General features: G+C 45.1%; 2 protein-coding genes across 4 annotated transcripts in view; one reads left to right on the top strand and one right to left on the bottom strand.

Annotated features, from left to right (window-relative positions):
* dennd4a (DENN/MADD domain containing 4A) overlaps positions 1–23,124 on the top strand; it is an 80,489-nt gene that overhangs the window by 26,017 nt on the left and 31,348 nt on the right. For all 3 annotated transcript variants that reach the window (XM_071405149.1, XM_071405150.1, XM_071405148.1), the window contains exons 5-13: positions 2,023–2,092; positions 2,904–3,073; positions 3,469–3,707; positions 8,505–8,571; positions 8,824–8,882; positions 15,614–15,758; positions 16,036–16,211; positions 17,427–17,527; positions 20,614–20,829. In XM_071405149.1, coding sequence (XP_071261250.1) covers positions 2,023–2,092; positions 2,904–3,073; positions 3,469–3,707; positions 8,505–8,571; positions 8,824–8,882; positions 15,614–15,758; positions 16,036–16,211; positions 17,427–17,527; positions 20,614–20,829 — 1,243 coding nt within the window. The remainder of the gene's footprint in view (positions 1–2,022; positions 2,093–2,903; positions 3,074–3,468; positions 3,708–8,504; positions 8,572–8,823; positions 8,883–15,613; positions 15,759–16,035; positions 16,212–17,426; positions 17,528–20,613; positions 20,830–23,124) is intronic.
* LOC139578015 (uncharacterized) lies at positions 11,723–15,481 on the bottom strand. The gene is made up of 2 exons (XM_071405151.1): positions 13,058–15,481; positions 11,723–12,881 (listed from the first exon to the last, which is right to left on the bottom strand). The coding sequence occupies exons 1-2, from the start codon at positions 15,040–15,042 to the stop codon at positions 12,878–12,880; spliced, it is 1,989 nt and encodes a 662-aa protein (XP_071261252.1). The 5' UTR covers positions 15,043–15,481; the 3' UTR covers positions 11,723–12,877.

Here is a 23,124-nt window from a genome sequence, read left to right as displayed (position 1 = left end):
GGAGCTCTTCCATCAGGTCAGGGAAAAAATTGTGGAGAAGCAACAAAGAGACCAAAGCTAACCCTGAAAGAGCTGCAAATCTCCACAGCAGAGATTGGAGTATCTGTCCATAGGACCACTTTAAGCCATACACTACACAGAGCTGGGCTTTACGGAAGGGTGGCCAGAAAAAGCCATCACTTAAAGAAAGAGTACGTTTGGTTTTTGCCAACAGGCATGTGGGAGACTCCCCAAACATATGGCAGAAGGTAATCTGGTCAGATGAGACTAAATTTGAAGTTTTTGGCCATCAAGGAAAACGCTGTCTGGCGCAAACCCAACACCTCTCATCACCCCGAGAACACCATCCCCACAGTGAAGCATGGTGGTGGCAGCATCATGCTGTGGGGATGTTTTTCATCGGCAGGGACTGGGAAACAGATCAGAATTGAAGGAATGATGGATGGCGCTAAATACAGGGAAATTCTTGAGGGAAACCTGTTTCAGTCTTCCAGAGATTTGAGACTGGGACGGAGGTTCACCTTCCAGCAGGACAATGACCCCAAGCATACTGCTAAAGCAACACTTGAGTGGTTTAATGGGAAACATTTAAATGTATTGGAATGGCTGAGTCAAAGCCCAGACCTCAATCCAATTGAGAATCTGTGGTATGACTTAAAGATTGCTGTACACCAGCGGAACCCATCCAACTTGAAGGAGCTGGAGCAGTTTTGCCTTGAAGAATGTGCAAAAATCCCAGTGGCTAGATGTGCCAAGCTTATAGACATACCCCAAGATACTTGCAGCTGTAATTGCTGCAAAAGGTGGCTCTACAAAGTATTGACTTTGGGGGGGTGAATAGTTATTCACGCTCAAGTTTTCCGGGTTTTTGGAGTCTTATTTCTTGGTTGTTTCACAATACAAAATATTTTGCATCTTCAAAGTGGTAGACATGTTGTGTAAATCAAATGATACAAACTCCCCAAAAAAATCTATTTTAATTCCAGGTTGAAAGGCAACAAAAGTAGGAAAAATGCCAAGGGCGGGTGAATACTTTCGCAAGCCACTGTTCTTGTACAACAAGCTGTCTCACGCTACAGAAACAGAACATTGGCTCCTGCCCTATGGGCCATTCTGGATCAGCATGCCTAAAGCACGTTCACGCAGATGAGCAGGGACGCTGGGCATCTTTCTCTTGGTGTTTTTCAGAGTCAGTAGAAAGGCCTCTTTAGTGTCCTAAGTTTTCATAACTGTGACCTTAATTGCCTACCGTCTGTAAGCTGTTAGTGTCTTTTATTTTTTTTTTATTATTTTTTTTTTATTTAAATTTTATCCCCTTTTCTCCCCAATTTTTCGTGGTATCCAATCGCTAGTAATTACTATCTTGTCTCATCGCTACAACTCCCGTACGGGCTCGGGAGAGACGAAGGTCGAAAGTCATGCGTCCTCCGAAGCACAACCCAACCAGCCGCACTGCTTCTTAACACAGCGCGCCTCCAACCCGGAAGCCAGCCGCACCAATGTGTCGGAGGAAACACCGTGCACCCGCCCCCCTCAGTTAGCGCGCACTGCGCCCGGCCCGCCACAGGAGTCGCTGGAGCGCGATGAGACAAGGATATCCCTACCGGCCAAACCCTCCCTAACCCGGACGACGCTAAGCCAATTGTGCGTCGCCCCACGGACCTCCCGGTCGCGGCCGGCTGCGACAGAGCCTGGGCGCGAACCCAGACTCTGGTGGCGCAGCATAGCACTGCGATGCAGTGCCCTAGACCACTGCGCCACCCGGGAGGCCCTAGCTGTTAGTGTCTTAACGACCATTCCACAGGTGCATGTTCATTAATTGTTTATGGTTCATTGAACAAGCATGGGAAACAGTGTTTAAACCTTTTACAATGAAGATCTGTGAAGTTATTTGGATTTTTACAAATTATCTTTGAAAGACAGGGTCCTGAAAAAGGGAGGTTTCCTTTATTGCTGAGTTTATAATGCATTGTCTTTACCTGTTTTAATCACATGTTGTGTTTGTCTGTTTGTCCATGTCAGTGGGGATCCTCAGTGTACCTGTGTTACAAGAAGTCACTGGCTAAAACCAACACAATCGCATACAACGCAGGTAAAGTACTTGGATTCTCTATTGAACAGACAGTGTAATAGGACAGAATATTGAACAGTGTAATAGGACAGAATATTGAACAGTGTAATAGGACAGAATATTAGACAGTGTAATAGGACAGAATATTAGACAGTGTAATTGGACAGAATATTGAACAGACAGTGTAATAGGACAGAATATTAGACAGTGTAATAGGACAGAATATTAGACAGACAGTGTAATAGGACAGAATATTAGACAGTGTAATAGGACATACTGTTAGACAGTGTAATAGGACAGAATATTGAACAGACAGTGTAATAGGACAGAATATTAGACAGTGTAATAGGACAGAATATTAGACAGACAGTGTAATAGGACAGAATATTGGACAGTGTAATAGGACAGAATATTGAACAGACAGTGTAATAGGACAGAATATTAGACAGTGTAATAGGACAGAATATTAGACAGACAGTGTAATAGGACAGAATATTAGACAGTGTAATTGGACAGAATATTGAACAGACAGTGTAATAGGACAGAATATTAGACAGTGTAATAGGACAGAATATTGAACAGACAGTGTAATAGGACAGAATATTAGACAGTGTAATAGGACAGAATATTAGACAGTGTAATAGGACATACTGTTAGACAGTGTAATAGGACAGAATATTGAACAGACAGTGTAATAGGACAGAATATTAGACAGTGTAATAGGACATACTGTTAGACAGTGTAATAGGACAGAATATTGAACAGACAGTGTAATAGGACAGAATATTAGACAGTGTAATAGGACAGAATATTGACTGATTTCTCTCTCTAGGTCTGTTGTGTCGGTACCCAGAGGAGGACGACGAGTCTTTTCCCCTGCCGGAGTCTGTTCCTCTGTTCTGTCTGCCCATGGGCGCTAGCATTGAGTTCTGGCCAGCTCACACCAAACACTCCCTGCCTGTCTTCTCTACCTTTGTGCTGACTGGGGCCTCTGGAGACAAGGTGGGTACAAGCACACACCAGAGGAGGCTGGTAGGATAAGCTATAGGGGGAAGGGCTCATTGTAATGGCTGGAACGTGGGTTACACATGCGTGATGTGTTTGATACCATTTCCATTCCAGCCATTACAATGAAACCGTCCTCCTAAAGCTCCTCCCACTAGCCTCCTCTGACACACACACACACAGACAGACAGATATTTTATTTGATTTATTTTACCTTTATTTAACTAGGCAAGTAGGTTAAGAACAAATTCTTGGGGATTTGCGGATATGTTACTTACTGTTGTGTGTGTGTGTGTGTGTGTGTGTGTGTGTGTGTGTGTGTGTGTGTGTGTGTGTGTGTGTGTGTGTGTGTGTGTGTGCGTGTGCGTGTGTGTTCGTCTACTTCTCTCCAGGTGTATGGAGCTGCCATCCAGTTCTATGAGCCGTACCCAGAGGACCAGCTGAGTGACAGACAGCGTTCTCTCCTGGGGCTACCGGGCACGTGCACTAGCAGCGAGGGGACAAAGAGCGTTCACGCTAACAAGAGTATCTGTTTGCTGTCACACTGGCCGTTCTTTGACTCATTCAGGAACTTCCTGACGTTCCTCTACAGATACTCCATCTCTGGACCACACGCTCTGCCCATAGAGAAGTGAGGAACACGCACACACATACGCACACACGCACGCACGCACGCACACGCACACACACACACACACAGACTCTACACGCTTTAATTTCATTTCCCTATACCATCTCATTTTCAAGTGTCAAGTAAAAATAGGAAACAAATAAAACCAACAATACTTAGTAATAATAATAATATGAGAACTACTGTCTGATAAAAATAACAACAGACTAATATTAATAATATTAATAATAAAATGGAAACTACTGTCTGATAAAAATAACAATAGACTAATATTAATAATATTAATAATAAAATGGAAACTACTGTCTGATAAAAATAACAATAGACTAATAATAATATGAAAGTTGTTGTACAACTACTAATAGGTCTACAGCTAATAACAACTACTGCGACAACTATTCTTTCACTGTAACAGCTACTGTAAATTGGACAGTGCAGTTAAATTAACAAGAATTTAAGCTTTCTGCCAATATCAGATATGTCTATGTGAAATGTTCTTGTTACTTACAACCTCATGCTAATCACATTAGCCTACGTTAGCTCAACCGTCCCGAGGAAGGGACACCGATCCCGAAGAAGTTTTAAACTAAGTACCTATAAATATATACATATTTAATAATATTTCCACATTAATATTCAGTATTATTAAATTAATTAATAAAGGGATACTTTGGGATTTGGGCATTGAGGCCCTTTGTCTACTGACCCAGAGTCAGATGGGGCCCTTTGTCTACTGACCCAGAGTCAGATGAGGCCCTTTATCTACTGACCCAGAGTCAGATGAGGTCCTTTATCTACTGACCCAGAGTCAGATGGGGCCCTTTATCTACTGACCCAGAGTCAGATGAGGCCCTTTATCTACTGACCCAGAGTCAGATGAGGCCCTTTATCTACTGACCCAGAGTCAGATGAGGCCCTTTATCTACTGACCCAGAGTCAGATGAGGCCCTTTATCTACTGACCCAGAGTCAGATGAGGCCCTTTATCTACTGACCCAGAGTCAGATGAGGTCCTTTATCTACTGACCCAGAGTCAGATTTGGCCCTTTATCTACTGACCCAGAGTCAGATGAGGCCCTTTATCTACTGACCCAGAGTCAGATGAGGTCCTTTATCTACTGACCCAGAGTCAGATGAGGTCCTTTATCTACTGACCCAGAGTCAGATTTTGCCCTTTATCTACTGACCCAGAGTCAGATGAGGCCCTTTATCTACTGACCCAGAGTCAGATGAGGTCCTTTATCTACTGACCCAGAGTCAGATGAGGCCCTTTATCTACTGACCCAGAGTCAGATGAGGCCCTTTATCTACTGACCCAGAGTCAGATGAGGTCCTTTATCTACTGACCCAGAGTCAGATGAGGCCCTTTATCTACTGACCCAGAGTCAGATGAGGTCCTTTATCTACTGACCCAGAGTCAGATGAGGCCCTTTATCTACTGACCCAGAGTCAGATGGGGCCCTTTATCTACTGACCCAGAGTCAGATGAGGCCCTTTATCTACTGACCCAGAGTCAGATGAGGTCCTTTATCTACTGACCCAGAGTCAGATGAGGCCCTTTATCTACTGACCCAGAGTCAGATGAGGTCCTTTATCTACTGACCCAGAGTCAGATGAGGCCCTTTATCTACTGACCCAGAGTCAGATGGGGCCCTTTATCTACTGACCCAGAGTCAGATGAGGTCCTTTATCTACTGACCCAGAGTCAGATGAGGTCCTTTATCTACTGACCCAGAGTCAGATGAGGCCCTTTATCTACTGACCCAGAGTCAGATGAGGCCCTTTATCTACTGACCCAGAGTCAGATGGGGCCCTTTATCTACTGACCCAGAGTCAGATGAGGTCCTTTATCTACTGACCCAGAGTCAGATGAGGTCCTGTATCTACTGACCCAGAGTCAGATGAGGTCCTTTATCTACTGACCCAGAGTCAGATGGGGCCCTTTATCTACTGACCCAGAGTCAGATTTGGCCCTTTATCTACTGACCCAGAGTCAGATGAGGCCCTTTATCTACTGACCCAGAGTCAGATGAGGCCCTTTATCTACTGACCCAGAGTCAGATTTGGCCCTTTATCTACTGACCCAGAGTCAGATTTGGCCCTTTATCTACTGACCCAGAGTCAGATGAGGCCCTTTATCTACTGACCCAGAGTCAGATGAGGTCCTTTATCTACTGACCCAGAGTCAGATGAGGCCCTTTATCTACTGACCCAGAGTCAGATGAACCCGTGGAAACCATTTTTATGACTGGAAGTCTATGGTATCTGCTAGCCCAGTCATTATGCTAATGCTACTTAGCAATTGCGCTAATGCTAGTTAGCAACTTCCTTATATTATATATTTTTTTCATTATTATTATTATTTTTTTTTAATTTTCACCTTTATTTAACCAGGTAGGCTAGTTGAGAACAAGTTCTAATTTGCAACTGCGACCTGGCCAAGATAAAGCATAGCAGTGTGAACAGACAACAACACAGAGTTACACATGGAGTAAACAATAAACAAGTCAATAACATGGTAGAAAAAAAGAGAATCTATATACAATGTGTGCAAAAGGCATGAGGTAGGCAATAAATCGAATAATTACAATTTAGCAGATTAACACTGGAGTGATAAATCATCAGATGATCATGTGCAAGTAGAGATACTGGTGTGCAAAAGAGCAGAAAAGTAAATAAATAAAAGCAGTATGGGGAGGGTGAGGTAGGTAAATTGGGTGGGCTGTATACCGATGGACTATGTACAGCTGCAGCGATCGGTTAGCTGCTCGGATAGCAGATGTTTAAAGTTGTTGAGGGAGATAAAAGTCTCCAACTTCAGAGATTTTTGCAATTCGTTCCAGTCGCAGGCAGCAGAGAACTGGAAGGAAAGGCGTCCAAATGAGGTTTTGGCTTTAGGGATGATCAGTGAGATACACCTGCTGGAGCGCGTGCTACGGGTGGGTGTTGTTATCGTGACCAGTGAACTGAGATAAGGCGGCACTTTACCTAGCATAGCCTTGTAGATGACCTGGAGCCAGTGGGTCTGACGACGAACATGTAGCGAGGGCCAGCCGACTAGGGCATACAGGTCGCAGTGGTGGGTCGTATAAGGTGCTTTAGTAACAAAACGGATGGCACTGTGATAAACTGCATCCAGTTTGCTGAGTAGAGTATTGGAAGCTATTTTGTAGATGACATCGCCGAAGTCGAGGATCGGTAGGATAGTCAGTTTTACTAGGGTAAGTTTGGCGGCGTGAGTGAAGGAGGCTTTGTTGCGAAATAGAAAGCCGACTCTAGATTTGATTTTGGATTGGAGATGTTTGATATGAGTCTGGAAGGAGAGTTTGCAGACACCTAGGTACTTATAGATGTCCACATATTCTAGGTCGGAACCGTCCAGGGTGGTGATGCTAGTCCATACTGTCTATATACCATTATATACTGTCTATATACCATTATATACTGTCTATATACCATTATATACTGTCTATACACACCATTACATAATGTCTATACACACCATTACATAATGTCTATACACACCATTATATACTGTCTATACACACCATTACATAATGTCTATACACACCATTACATAATGTCTATACACACCATTACATAATGTCTATACACACCATTACATACTGTCTATACACACCATTACATAATGTCTATACACACCATTACATAATGTCTATACACACCATTACATACTGTCTATACACACCATTACATACTGTCTATACACACCATTACATACTGTCTATACACACCATTACATACTGGCTATGAACAGGAACGCAAGCATTTCACTGTTGGAGCTAGAAACACCAGCATTTCACTGTTGGAGCTAGAAACACCAGCATGTCACTGTTGGAGCTAGGAACACCAGCATTTCACTGTTGGAGCTAGAAACACCAGCATTTCACTGTTGGAGCTAGAAACACCAGCATTTCACTGTTGGAGCTAGAAACACCAGCATTTCACTGTTGGAGCTAGGAACACCAGCATGTCACTGTTGGAGCTAGGAACACCAGCATTTCACTGTTGGAGCTAGAAACACCAGCATTTCACTGTTGGAGCTAGGAACACCAGCATTTCACTGTTGGAGCTAGGAACACCAGCATTTCACTGTTGGAGCTAGGAACACCAGCATTTCACTGTTGGAGCTAGAAACACCAGCATTTCACTGTTGGAGCTAGGAACACCAGCATTTCATTGTTGGAGCTAGAAACACCAGCATTTCACTGTTGGAGCTAGAAACACCAGCATTTCACTGTTGGAGCTAGAAACACCAGCATTTCACTGTTGGAGATAGAAACACCAGCATTTCACTGTTGGAGCTAGAAACACCAGCATTTCACTGTTGGAGCTAGAAACACCAGCATTTCACTGTTGGAGCTAGGAACACCAGCATTTCACTGTTGGAGCTAGAAACACCAGCATTTCACTGTTGGAGCTAGAAACACCAGCATTTCACTGTTGGAGCTAGAAACACCAGCATTTCACTGTTGGAGCTAGAAACACCAGCATTTCACTGTTGGAGCTAGGAACACCAGCATTTCACTGTTGGAGCTAGAAACACCAGCATTTCACTGTTGGAGCTAGGAACACCAGCATTTCACTACACCTGCGATAACATCTGCAAAATATGTCTATGCGACCAATAACATGTGATTTGATTGGACTGTGGTCTCGTTGAGTTCTTCCTTCGTGTTTGTCTTGACTTATCCGTTTTTCCAGATATCGTCTGAGACAGTGTCACGATACCTATCGAAAAGTGTCACCTAACCTGTCATGTCTCTCCGTCCAACAGACACATCTCCCACTTCATGCACAAAGTCCCGTTCCCCTCGTCACAGAGACCACGCATCCTGCTACAGGTGAGACGGAGTCTCTGTGCAAATATGAAAAGTAGTGTTTATAACGTTGTAGAAACACCGTCAATATGACTTGGACCATTTGATCATCTGTACAATGCAACTTCCAATACAGTCAGCCGTTGTCTCTTCTCCTTTTGAGCTGTGAAATCACTGACTGTGTGATCTGGTCGTGTTGCCGTAGCTACTGTAGAGTATTGAACGCTGCCCCTTCTTCCTGCTGATGCCTATGTAAACTCTCTGTGTGCTCTACAGCTGTCTCCACATGACAGTCTGATGCTGAGCCAGCCTGTCTCCTCCCCTCTGCCTCTCAGGTAAGACAGACAGACAGACAGACAGACAGACAGACAGACAGACAGACAGACAGACAGACAGACAGACAGACAGACAGACAGACAGACAGACAGACAGACAGACAGACTAGGAACCGTGAACAACACAGCTACAATCTCTTCATTATGAATTTGACTTCTCTCTCTCAATTCAATTCAATTCAATTCAATTGACTTTATTGACATGGCAAGTTCATTATTACTTACATTGTCAAAGTATACATATCGAAAAATAAAAATCTAATATATATATGTATATATATACAAAATATATATATATTTATATATAAATAAATGGTGGAACCAACAGCAATAATAATAGTAGTAGTGGACATGGGATTACCATTAACAGCAACTACAACAACAATATTAATCAGAACAACAATACATTAAAGCAACAGTAGTAGACCAGTGTCAACATGACTTGAGAAGACATATGACCTGGTATGAAAGACAAAACAAAACTAAGCTAAATGGGAAATATTATCAACATTACTTTGCATTTTTCACTGGCTGTCCCTCAGGTTGTGGCAGGAGGACACATATTTGGCTGCCAAAACTGCACATTTTGGCTTTTCACCCAATAAATATTTGATTTTTTCTTCATCTTTTATAGTTTCAAATTCTTTGTATTGAGTTATAATTTTGGGAAAGAAATATGCTCTTAGGTCTGAGTATTTGTCACAGTGTAGTAGGAAATGCACCTCTGTCTCTACCTCTCCCCTGGAGCAGAGTGAGCACAGCCTGTCCTCCCTGGGCAGCCAGGTTTGTCTGTGACGACCGGTCTCTATAGCCAGACTGTGCTCACTGAGTCTGTACCTAGTCAATGTTTTCCTCAGTTTTCTATCAGTCACAGTGGTCAGATAGTCTGCCACCATGTACTGTCTGTTTAGAGACAAATAGCATTGAAGTTTACTTTGATTTTTTGTGGTGTCTTTCCAATAGGTTATATATTTTTCTTTTTGTTTTGTGATGATTTGGTTGGGCCAGATTTTCTGAGGGCTGTCCCGAGGCTCTATGGGGTTGGTTTGGGTTGGTGAACTGAGCCTCAGAACTAGCTGGCTGAGGGGACTGGTTTCATCTCTTGACATTGTAGAGCTGTGTGATGGAATGTTTTGGGGTCACTTGTTTTTAGATGGTTGTAAAATTTGATGGCTCTTTTTTCTATTCGAATGAGGAGGGGGTATTGGCCCAATTCTGCCCTACATGCGTTATATGGAGTTTTTCTTTGTACTTGCAAAACAGTCTTGCAAAACTCTGCATGCAATATTTCAATTGGATGTTTGTCCCATTTGGTAAATTCATTATTAGACAGCGGACCCCATACTTCACTACCATATAGAGCAATTGGTTCTATAACTGATTGAAAAATTTTGAGCCAGATTCTAATTGGAATTTCAATTTTGATGTTCCTTTTAATGGCATAGAATGCTCTTCTTGCTTTGTCTCTCAGCTCATTCACAGCCATGTGAAAGCTACCTGTGTTGCTGATATTTAGTCCTAGATATGTGTAGTTTTTGGTGTGTTCTAATAGAACTGTGTCCAAATAGAATTTATATTTGTCATCCTTATTTCCCGACCTTTTTTGGAATATCATTATATTTGTTTTTTTTAGGTTAACGGTCAGAGCCCAGGTCTGACAGAACCTGTGAAGACGATCTAGGTGCTGCTGTAACCCCTCTTTAGTGGGAGACAGCAGCACCAGGTCATCTGCGTACAGCAGACACTTGATTTCAGTGTTGTGTAGGGTGATACCAGGTGCTGCCGATTCTTCTAATATTTTTGCCAATTCATTAATGTAGATGTTAAATAATGTTGGACTTATTGGGCAGCCCTGTTTCACTCCACGCCCCTGAGAGAAGAAGTCTGTTTGCTTGTTGCCAATTTTAACCGCACATTTGTTTTTAGTGTACATTGATTTAATAAAATCATATGTTTTCCCTCCAATACCACTTTCTATTAGTTTATAAAAAAGACCTTCGTGCCAAATTGAATCAAATGCTTTCTTGAAATCTACAAAACACGAGTAGATTTTGCCTTTGTTTTGGTTAACTTGTTTATCAATTAGAGTGTGGAGGGTGTAAATGTGGTCTGTTGTACGATAATTTTTTAGAAATCCAATCTGGCTTCTGCTCAGGACGTTGTGTTCGTCAAGGAAATGATGTAGTCTGCTATTTATAATACTGCAGAGAATTTTCCCCAAGTTGCTGTTAACGCAAATTCCTCTGTAATTATTTGGGTCAAATTTGTCTCCATTTTTATAGATTGGTGTGATCAATCCCTGGTTCCAAATATCGGGGAAAATACCTGCAGTGAGGATAATGTTGAAGAGTTTGAGTATAGCCAATTTGAATTTGTGGTCTGTATATTTGATCATTTCATTTAAAATACCATCAGCACCACAGGCCTTTTTGGGTTGGAGATTGCATAGTTTTTCCAATAATTCTTCTTCTGTAATTGGGGTATCCACAGGATTCTGATAGTCTTTGACTGCTAATTCAAGGATTTGTAATTTTTCTTGTATATCTTTTTGTTCTGGGCTCTTTGTTATATTGCTGTAGAGGTTTGCAAAGTGATTTCTCCACATATCCCCATTTTGGATAGCCAATTCCTCATGATGAGGTTTGTTTAATTTATTCCAATTCTCCCAGAAGTGGTTTGATTCTATGGATTCCTCAATTCCATCCAGCTGATTTCTAATGTGCTGTTCCTTTTTTGTTCTTAGGGTGCGTTTGTATTGCTTCAGTGTTTCCCCATATTGAAGGCGTATATTTTTGTTGTCTGGTTCTCTGTGTTTTTGATTAGATATATTTCTCAATTACTTTCTTAGATTTTTGCAATCATTATCAAACCATTTTTCATTATCTGTTATTTTTGGTTTGCTCTTATGCTTCTTTAGATTAGCCAAGGAGGCTAATTTGTAAAATATAAAGTTTATGTTCCTAACGGCCAAATTTACACCTTCATTGCTGAAGGAGAACGTTAAGGCTAAAAAGTTGTCCAGGAGAGATTGTATTTTTTGGCTACTAATTGCTTTTTGGTAGATGTCTGTACTGTTTGCACTCCATCTATAGGCTTGTTTAGTACCATGTAATTTATTGGGCCGTGATGCTTCATGGTTGGGTTCTGCTCTTCTCAGATACACTGTGATTTTACTGTGGTCTGAGAGAGGTGTTAGTGGGCTGACTGTGAAGGCTCTGAGAGACTCTGGGTTTAGGTCGGTGAGGAAGTAGTCTACAGTGCTGCTGCCAAGAGATGAGCTGTAGGTGTACCTACCAAAAGAGTCTCCTCTCAGCCTGCCATTGACTATGTACAGACCCAGTGTTCGACAGAGCCTCAGGAGCTGTACTCCGTTTTTGTTTTTCACTTTGTCATAGTTGTTTCTGTGGGGGTATGTGGGGAGGGAAAGGTTGTTGCTTCCTGGTAGGTGTTTATCCCCATGACTGTTAATAGTGTCTTGTTCTTCTGCTGTTCTAGCATTCAGGTCTCCACAGACCAGTACGTTGCCTTGGGCCTGAAAGTGACTAATCTCCCCCTCTAGAATGGAGAAACTCTCTTCATTGAAGTAGGGTGACTCTGAGGGGGGAATGTATGTGGCACAGAGGAAGACGTTTTTATCTGTCAAGATAGCCTCCTTGTTTATTTTTAACCAGATAAAGAATTCTCCTGTTTTGATCAATTCGATTGAATTAATTAGTTCAGATTTATACCATATTAGCATTCCCCCTGAGTCTCTGCCCTGTTTGATTCCTTTTAATTTAGTGGATGGTATGATTATCTCCCTATAACCTAGTGGACAGCCAGTGGAAACATCACCTCTGCACCATGTTTCCTGTAGTACTACAATATCAACATCATCAATTTCTTTCAGGAAGTCTGGGTTTCTGCTCTTTAGCCCAAAAGCAGAGGACTTCAATCCTTGTAAATTCCAACATGCAACGTAAAAAGACTTCATCACTTTTTTTCTTTTCTTTTCTTTACCTTTCAAAATGAGACAAACACTCACAATCCAAGAAGAACCATTAAAATAGGACTTTTCAATTAAAGTAAACTCTTATTTTGCAAATGTGATTTGTTTATAATTTAAGATAGAATTTGTGTCATGCCACTTGGGTGGATGTAGTGTGAGAATGGTGGAGTTCATGTGCTCATCTTACCATGACCCTCGGCCCATCACATGTGAGCATAGTAGACTCAGCATTTGTTTGATGTCACTCATTTGGTTGGTGGGGGCTGGGCCAGTTGCTCCTCTCACAGCCTGTGCGTAGCTCTGCCTGCTGGGCTGTGGCTCCTCCAGGTGTGGGTCTGCGGTGGGGGGCAGGGGGGTGGGAGGCCTCGTCTGGGTGGCTCTGAAGCTGGGCTGGGGTGGTCTGTGCTGCGCTGGCTGTGGTGGGCATTGAGGTTGGTGGTGCTGTGGTCGTGGCTGGGGGGTCCAGGGTGCTGGTCCGGGATGTTGTCTCGGTGATCTCGGCAGGGTGGAGATTGCTCTGCTGTTCCTGGGTGGAGAGGTCGGGCTGCGGTTTAAAGCGACGTCCTTGAGAGTCTTGGCAAGGATGGGGACTGTCTCCCTGTACAGGTGAACATGGTCATAGAGACAGTCCAGATCGAGGGTGGGATGGTGGGCCAGGTGTACATTGGGTCGCAGGGCACAGTCCCGGGATAGGCTGGCGTTTATTCTTTGGATTGTGGCAGGGTGGAAGTCCCTCCTCTGTAGAAGGGTTGACACTATGATTCTTGTGTTGGGGAAGATTGCGGAGGCCTTCTCAATCACTCCCCGTAGTGAAGTGGCCACCCTCTCCTGCTGAGCACGCAGGTCGTTGCTTCCGGTGTGTATGATTATGTGGCTTGGCGACCCGAGATGGTTCTTATCAAGCAGCTCCATGGCACTCTGCGTTGTTGGGCACCACACCTTTCTCGTTTTGTGTCTAGGGAAAAGTTTCTTCTCCTGAACATACTTCCCATTTGAGTCCATTAACAGGACGATGTCAGCCAGTGTTTCTTCTGGACTGGGGGGGGCAGAGGGGGGGCTGGTGGGTGTTGGAGCTGGGGTGTGGCTGGTCTGTGTCGGTGCCACTGTCAGTGGGAGGCTGTTCTGTGGGTTGGGGAGGAGGGATGCAGCAGCCAGGGCTGGGGAAGTCTGGCTGGTTGAGCTGGGCTCCTCTGCTGTGTGAGGGCAGGTCATAGGGTGGTGATCTATCTGCTCCTGCAGCCTGTCCTCTGCTCTCTTTCTCTCCTGCAGCTCCTCTCTTAGTGCGGTCAGCTCCTTATTGCTGCTCTGCCTGTCTTTTTGGAGCTCTCTCACCTCCTTTGTTAGATCAGCCAGCTCTCTCTTGAGTCCGTCTCTCTCTTGCTGAACCTCTTTCAGCTGTGTTGCAAGGCTGCTGTCCTGCTCTGTCCTCACCTTGGTTAGGAGCTCCTCTAAGGTGTGGTTGTCTGGTTGCTGTTTGCTCACGCTCTCCCTGAGCAGGACCACCTCCCCCTCCAGTTTGGTGAACTCATCCCTCATGGCAGCCATGGTGGTGAGGAGGGCCTGAGCCTGCTCTGCACTGAGGGGGTCGCTCTCCTCCTGGGGCGTGTCCTCCACTATGGTGGGAAGAGAGGTGCTGGATGTGCTTGTTTGGGTGGGGAGGGTAGGGGTGAGGGTGGTGCTGGTGGAGTTTCTCTTGTGGGAGGGCATGTCACTGGTGGTGTCCTTTTCTCTCTCCGCTCTCTCCTTAATGGTCTGAAAGTCTGTTTCAAACAGCCTAATGTTACCTTGCACCATGACAGTTCCAGTCTTGTAGAGGTTGATTGTTATCATGGTGCTGTCAGGGTCGTCTGTCTCTTTGATTTTCAGCTTCCACCCATTACAGATTCCCTCTTTCTTTATGCATGGGTAGTGAGAGCAGACTGCTGAGCGCCATGCATTTGGCTGGTCAGTGAGGAAGATGAGATTACTCACGTCACCGTTTTTGTAGAGGTCTGCAAAAAGGGTTTCTGGCCTCTTCTCTAGTAGTTTCTGTTTGAAAGCTTTCCTCATTGTGTCATTTTTGGCCTTTTTTGGGTAGAGAATGGATTCTGCGCTGAGGGGGAGTGGGGACATGGTGTCTGTGCGCTCTGCTACTACCGCTACTGCTGCGCTGTTCTGCTGCCCCGTTGCCATGGCAACCGATTTGTTCGTCTGCTGTTCGCGCTACTTTAGTTCAAAAAACAGCAAAAAGAGTGAAAAATCCTCACACAAAAAACTGAAGATATGTTTACAGTTAGTCCGTGCTCCTTTTTGGTTTACTCACTCAGTTTGGTCGTTTGATGTAGTTGTATTAACTGACCTTGCTAGGTTTGTTCTAGCTCGTTTCTTCTGGCTAGCTTGTTAGTCTGCTGGCTAGGTCTTTGATGTGTAGCTAGCTAGCTAGACTCAAAACTTCTTAACTTGAGGCGCAAAGTTATTTTTTTTTTTCTATTCTGAATGAATAGAGTTGTTGTTCATTACTTCTTGTCTGGAATTCTTCTTCGATTAGAGTGTTTATCTCATTCTAAAAACCAAAAAAAAATCAAATATATCAGGAGCTCATGTTGAGCATGACTCCCTCTCTCTCTCTCTGTCTCTTTCTTTCTCTCTCTCTCTCTCTCTCTCTCTCTCTCTCTCTCTCTCTCTCTCTCTCTCTCTCTCTCTCTCTCTCTCTCTCTCTCTCTCTCTCTCTCTCTCTCTCTCTCTCTCTCTCTCTCTCCCTCAGTGGTGGTCGTCTCTCCACTCTGCTCCTTAACCTGGGTCCTAAGAATGCGACCACTCTGCTGGTGCTGGCCGTAACAGAACACAAGATCCTGGTCCACTCTCTCAGACCAGCCGTACTGACCAGTGTTACGGAGGCCCTGGTGTCGGTGAGTGTGTGTGTGTGTGCATGTGATCTCCATGGAAATTGAACCCATAACCCCCGGCATGGTTAACACCAGGCTCTTTACCCACTGAGCCACTAAGGTCTGAACCAGGACAGTACATCATCTAATGCTCATCAAGGGTTAAAAAAACAAAACGGCATTGGATTTGTAGTCCCAAAGGGGAACTTTAACTCCATCCCAAAGCAGAGTTGGACGATAAGTGGTTCTTGAATGTGACGGTGAGTGTTGGAATATACTGTCTGTCTCCAACTCCATCTAGATGATCTTCCCCTTCCACTGGCCGTGCCCCTACATCCCTCTGTGCCCTCTGGCCCTGGCAGATGTTCTCTCTGCCCCCTGCCCTTTCATCGTGGGCGTCGACTCGCGTTACTTTGACCTCTACGTGCCTCCGCCCGACGTCTGCTGCGTCGACCTGGACACCAACAACATATTACAGTAAGTCTGACCTCTAACACCTGACCTGTGACCCTGCAACCTTAACCATGAGGTCTGCTGTGTGGACAGTGAGTTATCTGTAACTCCTGAACCCTGACCTCTATCTATGACCCTGACCCTACTCTTAGCCAGACGTTTGCAGTGTCCCAGTTCGTGTTTCCATGTTATTCAGACAGGGAAAGTATGAAATGAGTAGGGAGACAGAGGATATGTGCTGCAGGCAGTGGTGTTACCTGATAGACCACCCTCAGTCACCTCTACCTATGACCTATGACCTCTTGTCTCTTTGGTTTGTCATGTTGTTGTGTAACGATAATGACTCACTCAGGGATAAATATGTTATTGTCCGTTTTCTTTTCAGAGGACAGAAATTCAACTATCACAATACAATTTTCCATGTTGTGCTTAATTACAGTTTTTCCCAATTGTTAATTAACACACTTTTGCTGAAACTACTTGTCAGGTACTCTAAACACAAAACACAAAACAGTTAGCCATTTCCTCAAACCCTCAGACAAGAAACACAGCAATCAAAATCCCTCCCTTCAGCTCTTCCTCCTGTTGTCCTCCCTCCCTCCTTTCAGCTCTTCCTCCTGTTGTCCTCCCTCCCTCCTTTCAGCTCTTCCGCCTGTTGTCCTCCCTCCCTCCCTCCTTTCAGCTCTTCCTCATGTTGTCCTCCCTCCCTCCTTTCAGCTCTTCCTCCTGTTGTCCTCCCTCCCTTCAGCTCTTCCTCCTGTTGTCCTCCCTCCCTCCCTCCCTCCTTTCAGCTCTTCCTCATGTTGTCCTCCCTCCCTCCTTTCAGCTCTTCCTCCTGTTGTCCTCCCTCCCTCCCTCCTTTCAGCTCTTCCTCATATTGTCCTCGCTCCCTCCCTTCAGCTCTTCCTCCTGGTGTCCTCCCTCCCTCCTTTCAGCTCTTCCTCCTATTGTCCTCCCTCCCTCATTTCAGCTCTTCCTCCTGTTGTCCTCCCTCCCTTCCTCCCACTCTCTCTCTCTCTCTCTCTCTCTCTCTCTCTCTCTCTCTCTCTCTCTCTCACTCTCTCTCTTTCGCCCTCCCTCCCTCCATCTCTTCCTAATGCTGTCAGTGTTAGCAATCCTGTGTGGATGTCCTCCCTCCCCTCATCTCTTCTTCCTCCTGCTGTCTTTCTATCTCTTTCTCGTCTCCTCATCTCCTCATCTCCTCGTCTCCTAATCTCTTGTGTTGTGTTGTGTTTTCAGTAAGGAGGAGAAGAGGGCCCTAACATGGAAGATACTACCACAGAAAGCCTGCAAACATCTCCTCAATACCCTGGGTAGTCTGTACCAACAGCTGACCGAAGGTGAGCCTGGAAACGGATAAACCGTTTATCTTCATTTTTCGCCTAAGTCTCCCATTTGACGTAATCAAGTAATGTACGCTGGAGTCCGCATTGCGTGCTCTGATTCAGCCCATTTGTCACGCCCTGACCATAGTTTGCGTTGTTTGTTTCTATGTTTTGTTTGGTCAGGGTGTGATCTGAGTGGGCATTCTATGTTGTATGTCTAGTTTGTCTGTTTCTGTGTTTGGCCTGATATGGTTCTCAATCAGAGGCAGGTGTTAGTCGTTGTCTCTGATTGGGATCCATATTTAGGTAGCCTGTTTTGTCATTGTGGGTGATTGTCTATGTGTAGTGTTTTGTGTCAGCACGATTATTCTATAGCTTCACGTTCGTTGTTTGTTATTTTTTGTATAGTTTCGTTAAGTGTTCTCTGTGTTAATAAATATCAAGATGAACACTTAGGGGGCCTCCCGGGTGGCGCAGTGGTCTTGAGCACTGCATCGCAGTGCTAGCTGCGCCACCAGAGTCTCTGGGTTCGCGCCCAGGCTCTGTCGCAGCCGGCCGCGACCGGGAGGTCCGTGGGGCGACGCACAATTGGCATAGCGTCGTCCGGGTTAGGGAGGGTTTGGCCGGTAGGGATATCCTTGTCTCATCGCGCTCCAGCGACTCCTGTGGCGGGCCGGGCGCAGTGCGCGCTAACCGAGGGGGGCGGGTGCACGGTGTTTCCTCCGACACATTGGTGCGGCTGGCTTCCGGGTTGGAGGCGCGCTGTGTTAAGAAGCAGTGCGGCTTGGTTGGGTTGTGCTTCGGAGGACGCGTGGCTTTCGACCTTCGTCTCTCCCGAGCCCGTACGGGAGTTGTAGCGATGAGACAAGATAGTAATTACTAGCGATTGGATACCACGAAAATTGAGGAGAAAAGGGGATAAAACATTTTTTTTAACAAAAAAAAAAAAAGAAAGATGAACACTTACTACGCTGCATATTGGTCCTCCGATCCTTCTCTCAGATGAGGAGGATGAAGAGCGTGACACCGTTGTAAATTCGTCCGTGTTTCATGTTCCATGGATATACAGTACTTCTCATCCATCAGGCATCTTCTATAATTTAGTTCAGCAGGATCTTTGACTTAAGATACCAATACGTTTAATAACAGAAATGTTGTGCAAGTTTCTCCCTTTGAAGTCAATGAAGGATTTACGGGGAGAGTCCAACGAGTTGCACGTGCTAATCTCAACCCCATTGTAAATTAGACAGTGTTACATCTTACATTTCAGAGGATAGATCAAACGATTCTGTTTTATTACCCTCTACTGGTCGTAAATTAGACAGACACACACACACACACGCAGGCACACACACACACACACACACACACACACACACACACACACACACACACACACACACACACACACACACATTAGAGACAGAAGGGACATGAAGATGGATTTCAGTAGAGTCCTAGAAAAGCTTGAAGTGATGTTTTCTTTCAAGTCAGAAGTGTGTCTGATCTAGTATATGTCCAGGTATTTGGTATTTTATGAGGATCCCCATTAGTTCCTGCCAAGGCAGCAGCTACTCCTCCTGGGGTTTATTATGGATCCCCATTAGTTCCTGCCAAGGCAGCAGCTACTCTTCCTGGGGTTTATTATGGATCCCCATTAGTTCCTGCCAAGGCAGCAGCTACTCTTCCTGGGGTTTATTATGTATCACCATTAGTTCCTGCCAAGAGAGCAGCTACTCTTCCTGGGGTTTATTATGGATCCCCATTAGTTCCTGCCAAGGCAGCAGCTACTCTTCCTGGGGTTTATTTTGGATCCCCATTAGTTCCTGCCAAGGCAGCAGCTACTCTTCCTGGGGTTTATTATTGATCCCCATTAGTTCCTGCCAAGGCAGCAGCTACTCTTCCTGGGGTTTATTATGGATCCCCATTAGTTCCTGCCAAGGCAGCAGCTACTCTTCCTGGGGTTTATTATTGATCCCCATTAGTTCCTGCCAAGGCAGCAGCTACTCTTCCTGGGGTTTATTATTGATCCCCATTAGTTCCTGCCAAGACAGCAGCTACTCTTCCTGGGGTTTATTATGGATCCCCATTAGTTCCTGCCAAGGCAGCAGTTACTCTTCCTGGGGTTTATTATTGATCCCCATTAGTTCCTGCCAAGGCAGCAGCTACTCTTCCTGGGGTTTATTATGGATCCCCATTAGTTCCTGCCAAGGCAGCAGCTACTCTTCCTGAGGTTTATTATGGATCCCCATTAGTTCCTGTTGCAAAAGCAGCAGCTACTCTTCCTGGGGTTTATTATGGATCCCCATTAGTTCCTGTTGCCAAGGCAGCAGCTACTCTTCCTGGGGTTCATTATGGATCCCCATTAGTTCCTGTTGCCAAGATAGCAGCTACTCTTCCTGGGGTTTATTATGGATCCCCATTAGTTCCTGCCAAAGCAGCAGCTACTCTTCCTGGGGTTTATTATGGATCCCCATTAGTTCCTGCCAAGGCAGCAGCTACTCTTCCTGGGGTTTATTATGGATCCCCATTAGTTCCTGCCAAGGCAGCAGCTACTCTTCCTGGGGTTTATTATGGATCCCCATTAGTTCCTGCCAAGGCAGCAGCTACTCTTCCTGGGGTTTATTATGGATCCCCATTAGTTCCTGCCAAGGCAGCAGCTACTCTTCCTGGGGTTTATTATGGATCCCCATTAGTTCCTGTCAAGGCAGCAGCTACTCTTCCTGGGGTTTATTATGGATCCCCATTAGTTCCTGTCAAGGCAGCAGCTACTCTTCCTGGGGTTTATTATGGATCCCCATTAGTTCCTGCCAAGGCAGCAGCTACTCTTCCTGAGGTTTATTATGGATCCCCATTAGCTGTTGTTGAAGCAGCAGCTTCTCTTCCGTGCCATCTACCATTTCTGTACCCTTTATAGACCTGTGTGAATTTATTATCTCATAAGAAAGTTGTTACCTAACTAAAGCCAAAGCAAAACTTCAATATAAAAATGCTGACTGAAAACACTACATAAAAGCAGAATGTACAGTATTTCTGGTCCTATTGTCCAACGGGGTCTGAGGTTAGTTGATTAACACCTGTCTCTCTTCGGTATTGTCCAGGTGGCCACGTCGGCGGCGAGGACGGTCAGATGGAGCCCAGTGACCCAGACCCGGCGAGCGGAGGGAAGAGCCTCCACACGCTAGAGATGCAGATTCAGGAAGCCTTCCTGAGGTTCATGGCGGCCATATTGAAAGGGTACCGCTCTTACCTCCTCCCCATCACGCAGGCCCCCTCCGAAAGGACCACGGACGCAAGCTCGCTGTTCGACTTGCAAGGTTAGTACAGGCCGCGTGTTTACATCAGATTTTAGTTTGTTACCATTCCTACACGAGAATATCCAGCCACACTTGACATACAGTGGACGTAGATTTCTACCTCTGCGTCGTCCTCCAAGAGTGTCTGAATATTGTCCTCTCTCCTCCTCCCGTTGGAACAGTCTGAATATTGTCCTCTCTCCTCCTCCTGTTGGAACAGTCTGAATATTGTCCTCTCTCCTCCTCCCGTTGGAACAGTCTGAATATTGTCCTCTCTCCTCCTCCTGTTGGAACAGTCTGAATATTGTCCTCTCTCCTCCTCCTGTTGGAACAGTCTGAATATTGTCCTCTCTCCTCCTCCTGTTGGAACAGTCTGAATATTGTCCTCTCTCCTCCTCCTGTTGGAACAGTCTGAATATTGTCCTCTCTCCTCCTCCTGTTGGAACAGTCTGAATATTGTCCTCTCTCCTCCTCCCGTTGGAACAGTCTGAATATTGTCCTCTCTCCTCCTCCTGTTGGAACAGTCTGAATATTGTCCTCTCTCCTCCTCCTGTTGGAACAGTCTGAATATTGTCCTCTCTCCTCCTCCTGTTGGAACAGTCTGAATATTGTCCTCTCTCCTCCTCCCGTTGGAACAGTCTGAATATTGTCCTCTCTCCTCCTCCCGTTGGAACAGTCTGAATATTGTCCTCTCTCCTCCTCCCGTTGGAACAGTCTGAATATTGTCCTCTCTCCTCCTCCCGTTGGAACAGTCTGAATATTGTCCTCTCTCCTCCTCCTGTTGGAACAGTCTGAATATTGTCCTCTCTCCTCCTCCCGTTGGAACAGTCTGAATATTGTCCTCTCTCCTCCTCCTGTTGGAACAGTCTGAATATTGTCCTCTCTCCTCCTCCCGTTGGAACAGTCTGAATATTGTCCTCTCTCCTCCTCCTGTTGGAACAGTCTGAATATTGTCCTCTCTCCTCCTCCTGTTGGAACAGTCTGAATATTGTCCTCTCCTCCTCCTGTTGGAACAGTCTGAATATTGTCCTCTCTCCTCCTCCAGTTGGAACAGTCTGAATATTGTCCTCTCTCCTCCTCCCGTTGGAACAGTCTGAATATTGTCCTCTCTCCTCCTCCTGTTGGAACAGTCTGAATATTGTCTTTATTAACACATCGTGGAGGATGGTGGGTTGTCTTTAACACATCGTGGAGGATGGTGGGTTGTCTTTATTAACACATCGTGGAGGATGGTGGGTTGTCTTTATTAACACATCATGGAGGATGGTGGGTTGTCTTTATTAACACATCATGGAGGATGGTGGGTTGTCTTTATTAACACATCATGGAGGATGGTGGGTTGTCTTTATTAACACATCATGGAGGATGGTGGGTTGTCTTTATTAACACATCATGGAGGATGGTGGGTTGTCTTTATTAACACATCATGGAGGATGGTGGGTTGTCTTTATTAACACATCATGGAGGATGGTGGGTTGTCTTTAACACATCATGGAGGATGGTGGGTTGTCTTTATTAACACATCATGGAGGATGGTGGGTTGTCTTTATTAACACATCATGGAGGATGGTGGGTTGTCTTTATTAACACATCATGGAGGATGGTGGGTTGTCTTTATTAACACATTCAATAGAATGCGTCATCTGTTTATAGACGTAGCTGGTAAATTCGCTCTGGCTATCTACTCCGATTTCACAGCCATCTCGCCTGAGTGTGCCAGAGCACAAAATAACTGATGAATGTACGAACGCTCAACACCCGTTGAATTTGGCCGGTGTCAGTAAACGTCAGCAAAAAAACTAATTCAATTGTTGCCAGCAGCACAGTTACAATCACTATCGCTCCGGATAACATGTAAACAGCCTAGCCAGCTCTGCTAGGGGGGGTAAAATGGTCAGAGTGAGGTGTTCTCTCATTATGAAAACAGCCTAGCCAGCTCTGCTAGGGGGGGTAAAATGGTCAGAGTGAGGTGTTCTCTCATTATGAAAACAGCCTAGCCAGCTCTGCTAGGGGGGGGGGTAAAATGGTCAGAGTGAGGTGTTCTCTCATTATGAAAACAGCCTAGCCAGCTCTGCTAGGGGGGGTAAAATGGTCAGAGTGAGGTGTTCTCTCATTATGAAAACAGCCTAGCCAGCTCTGCTAGGGGGGGTAAAATGGTCAGAGTGAGGTGTTCTCTCATTATGAAAACAGCCTAGCCAGCTCTGCTAGGGGGGGGGGTAAAATGGTCAGAGTGAGGTGTTCTCTCATTATGAAAACAGCCTAGCCAGCTCTGCTAGGGGGGGTAAAATGGTCAGAGTGAGGTGTTCTCTCATTATG

This window comes from Salvelinus alpinus, chromosome 6 (genome assembly GCF_045679555.1).
Source record: "Salvelinus alpinus chromosome 6, SLU_Salpinus.1, whole genome shotgun sequence".
Classification (NCBI taxonomy): Eukaryota; Metazoa; Chordata; class Actinopteri; order Salmoniformes; family Salmonidae; genus Salvelinus; species Salvelinus alpinus.
The sequence above is the reverse complement of the archived record's forward strand: the minus strand, read 5'-3'. Positions and strand labels throughout refer to the sequence as shown.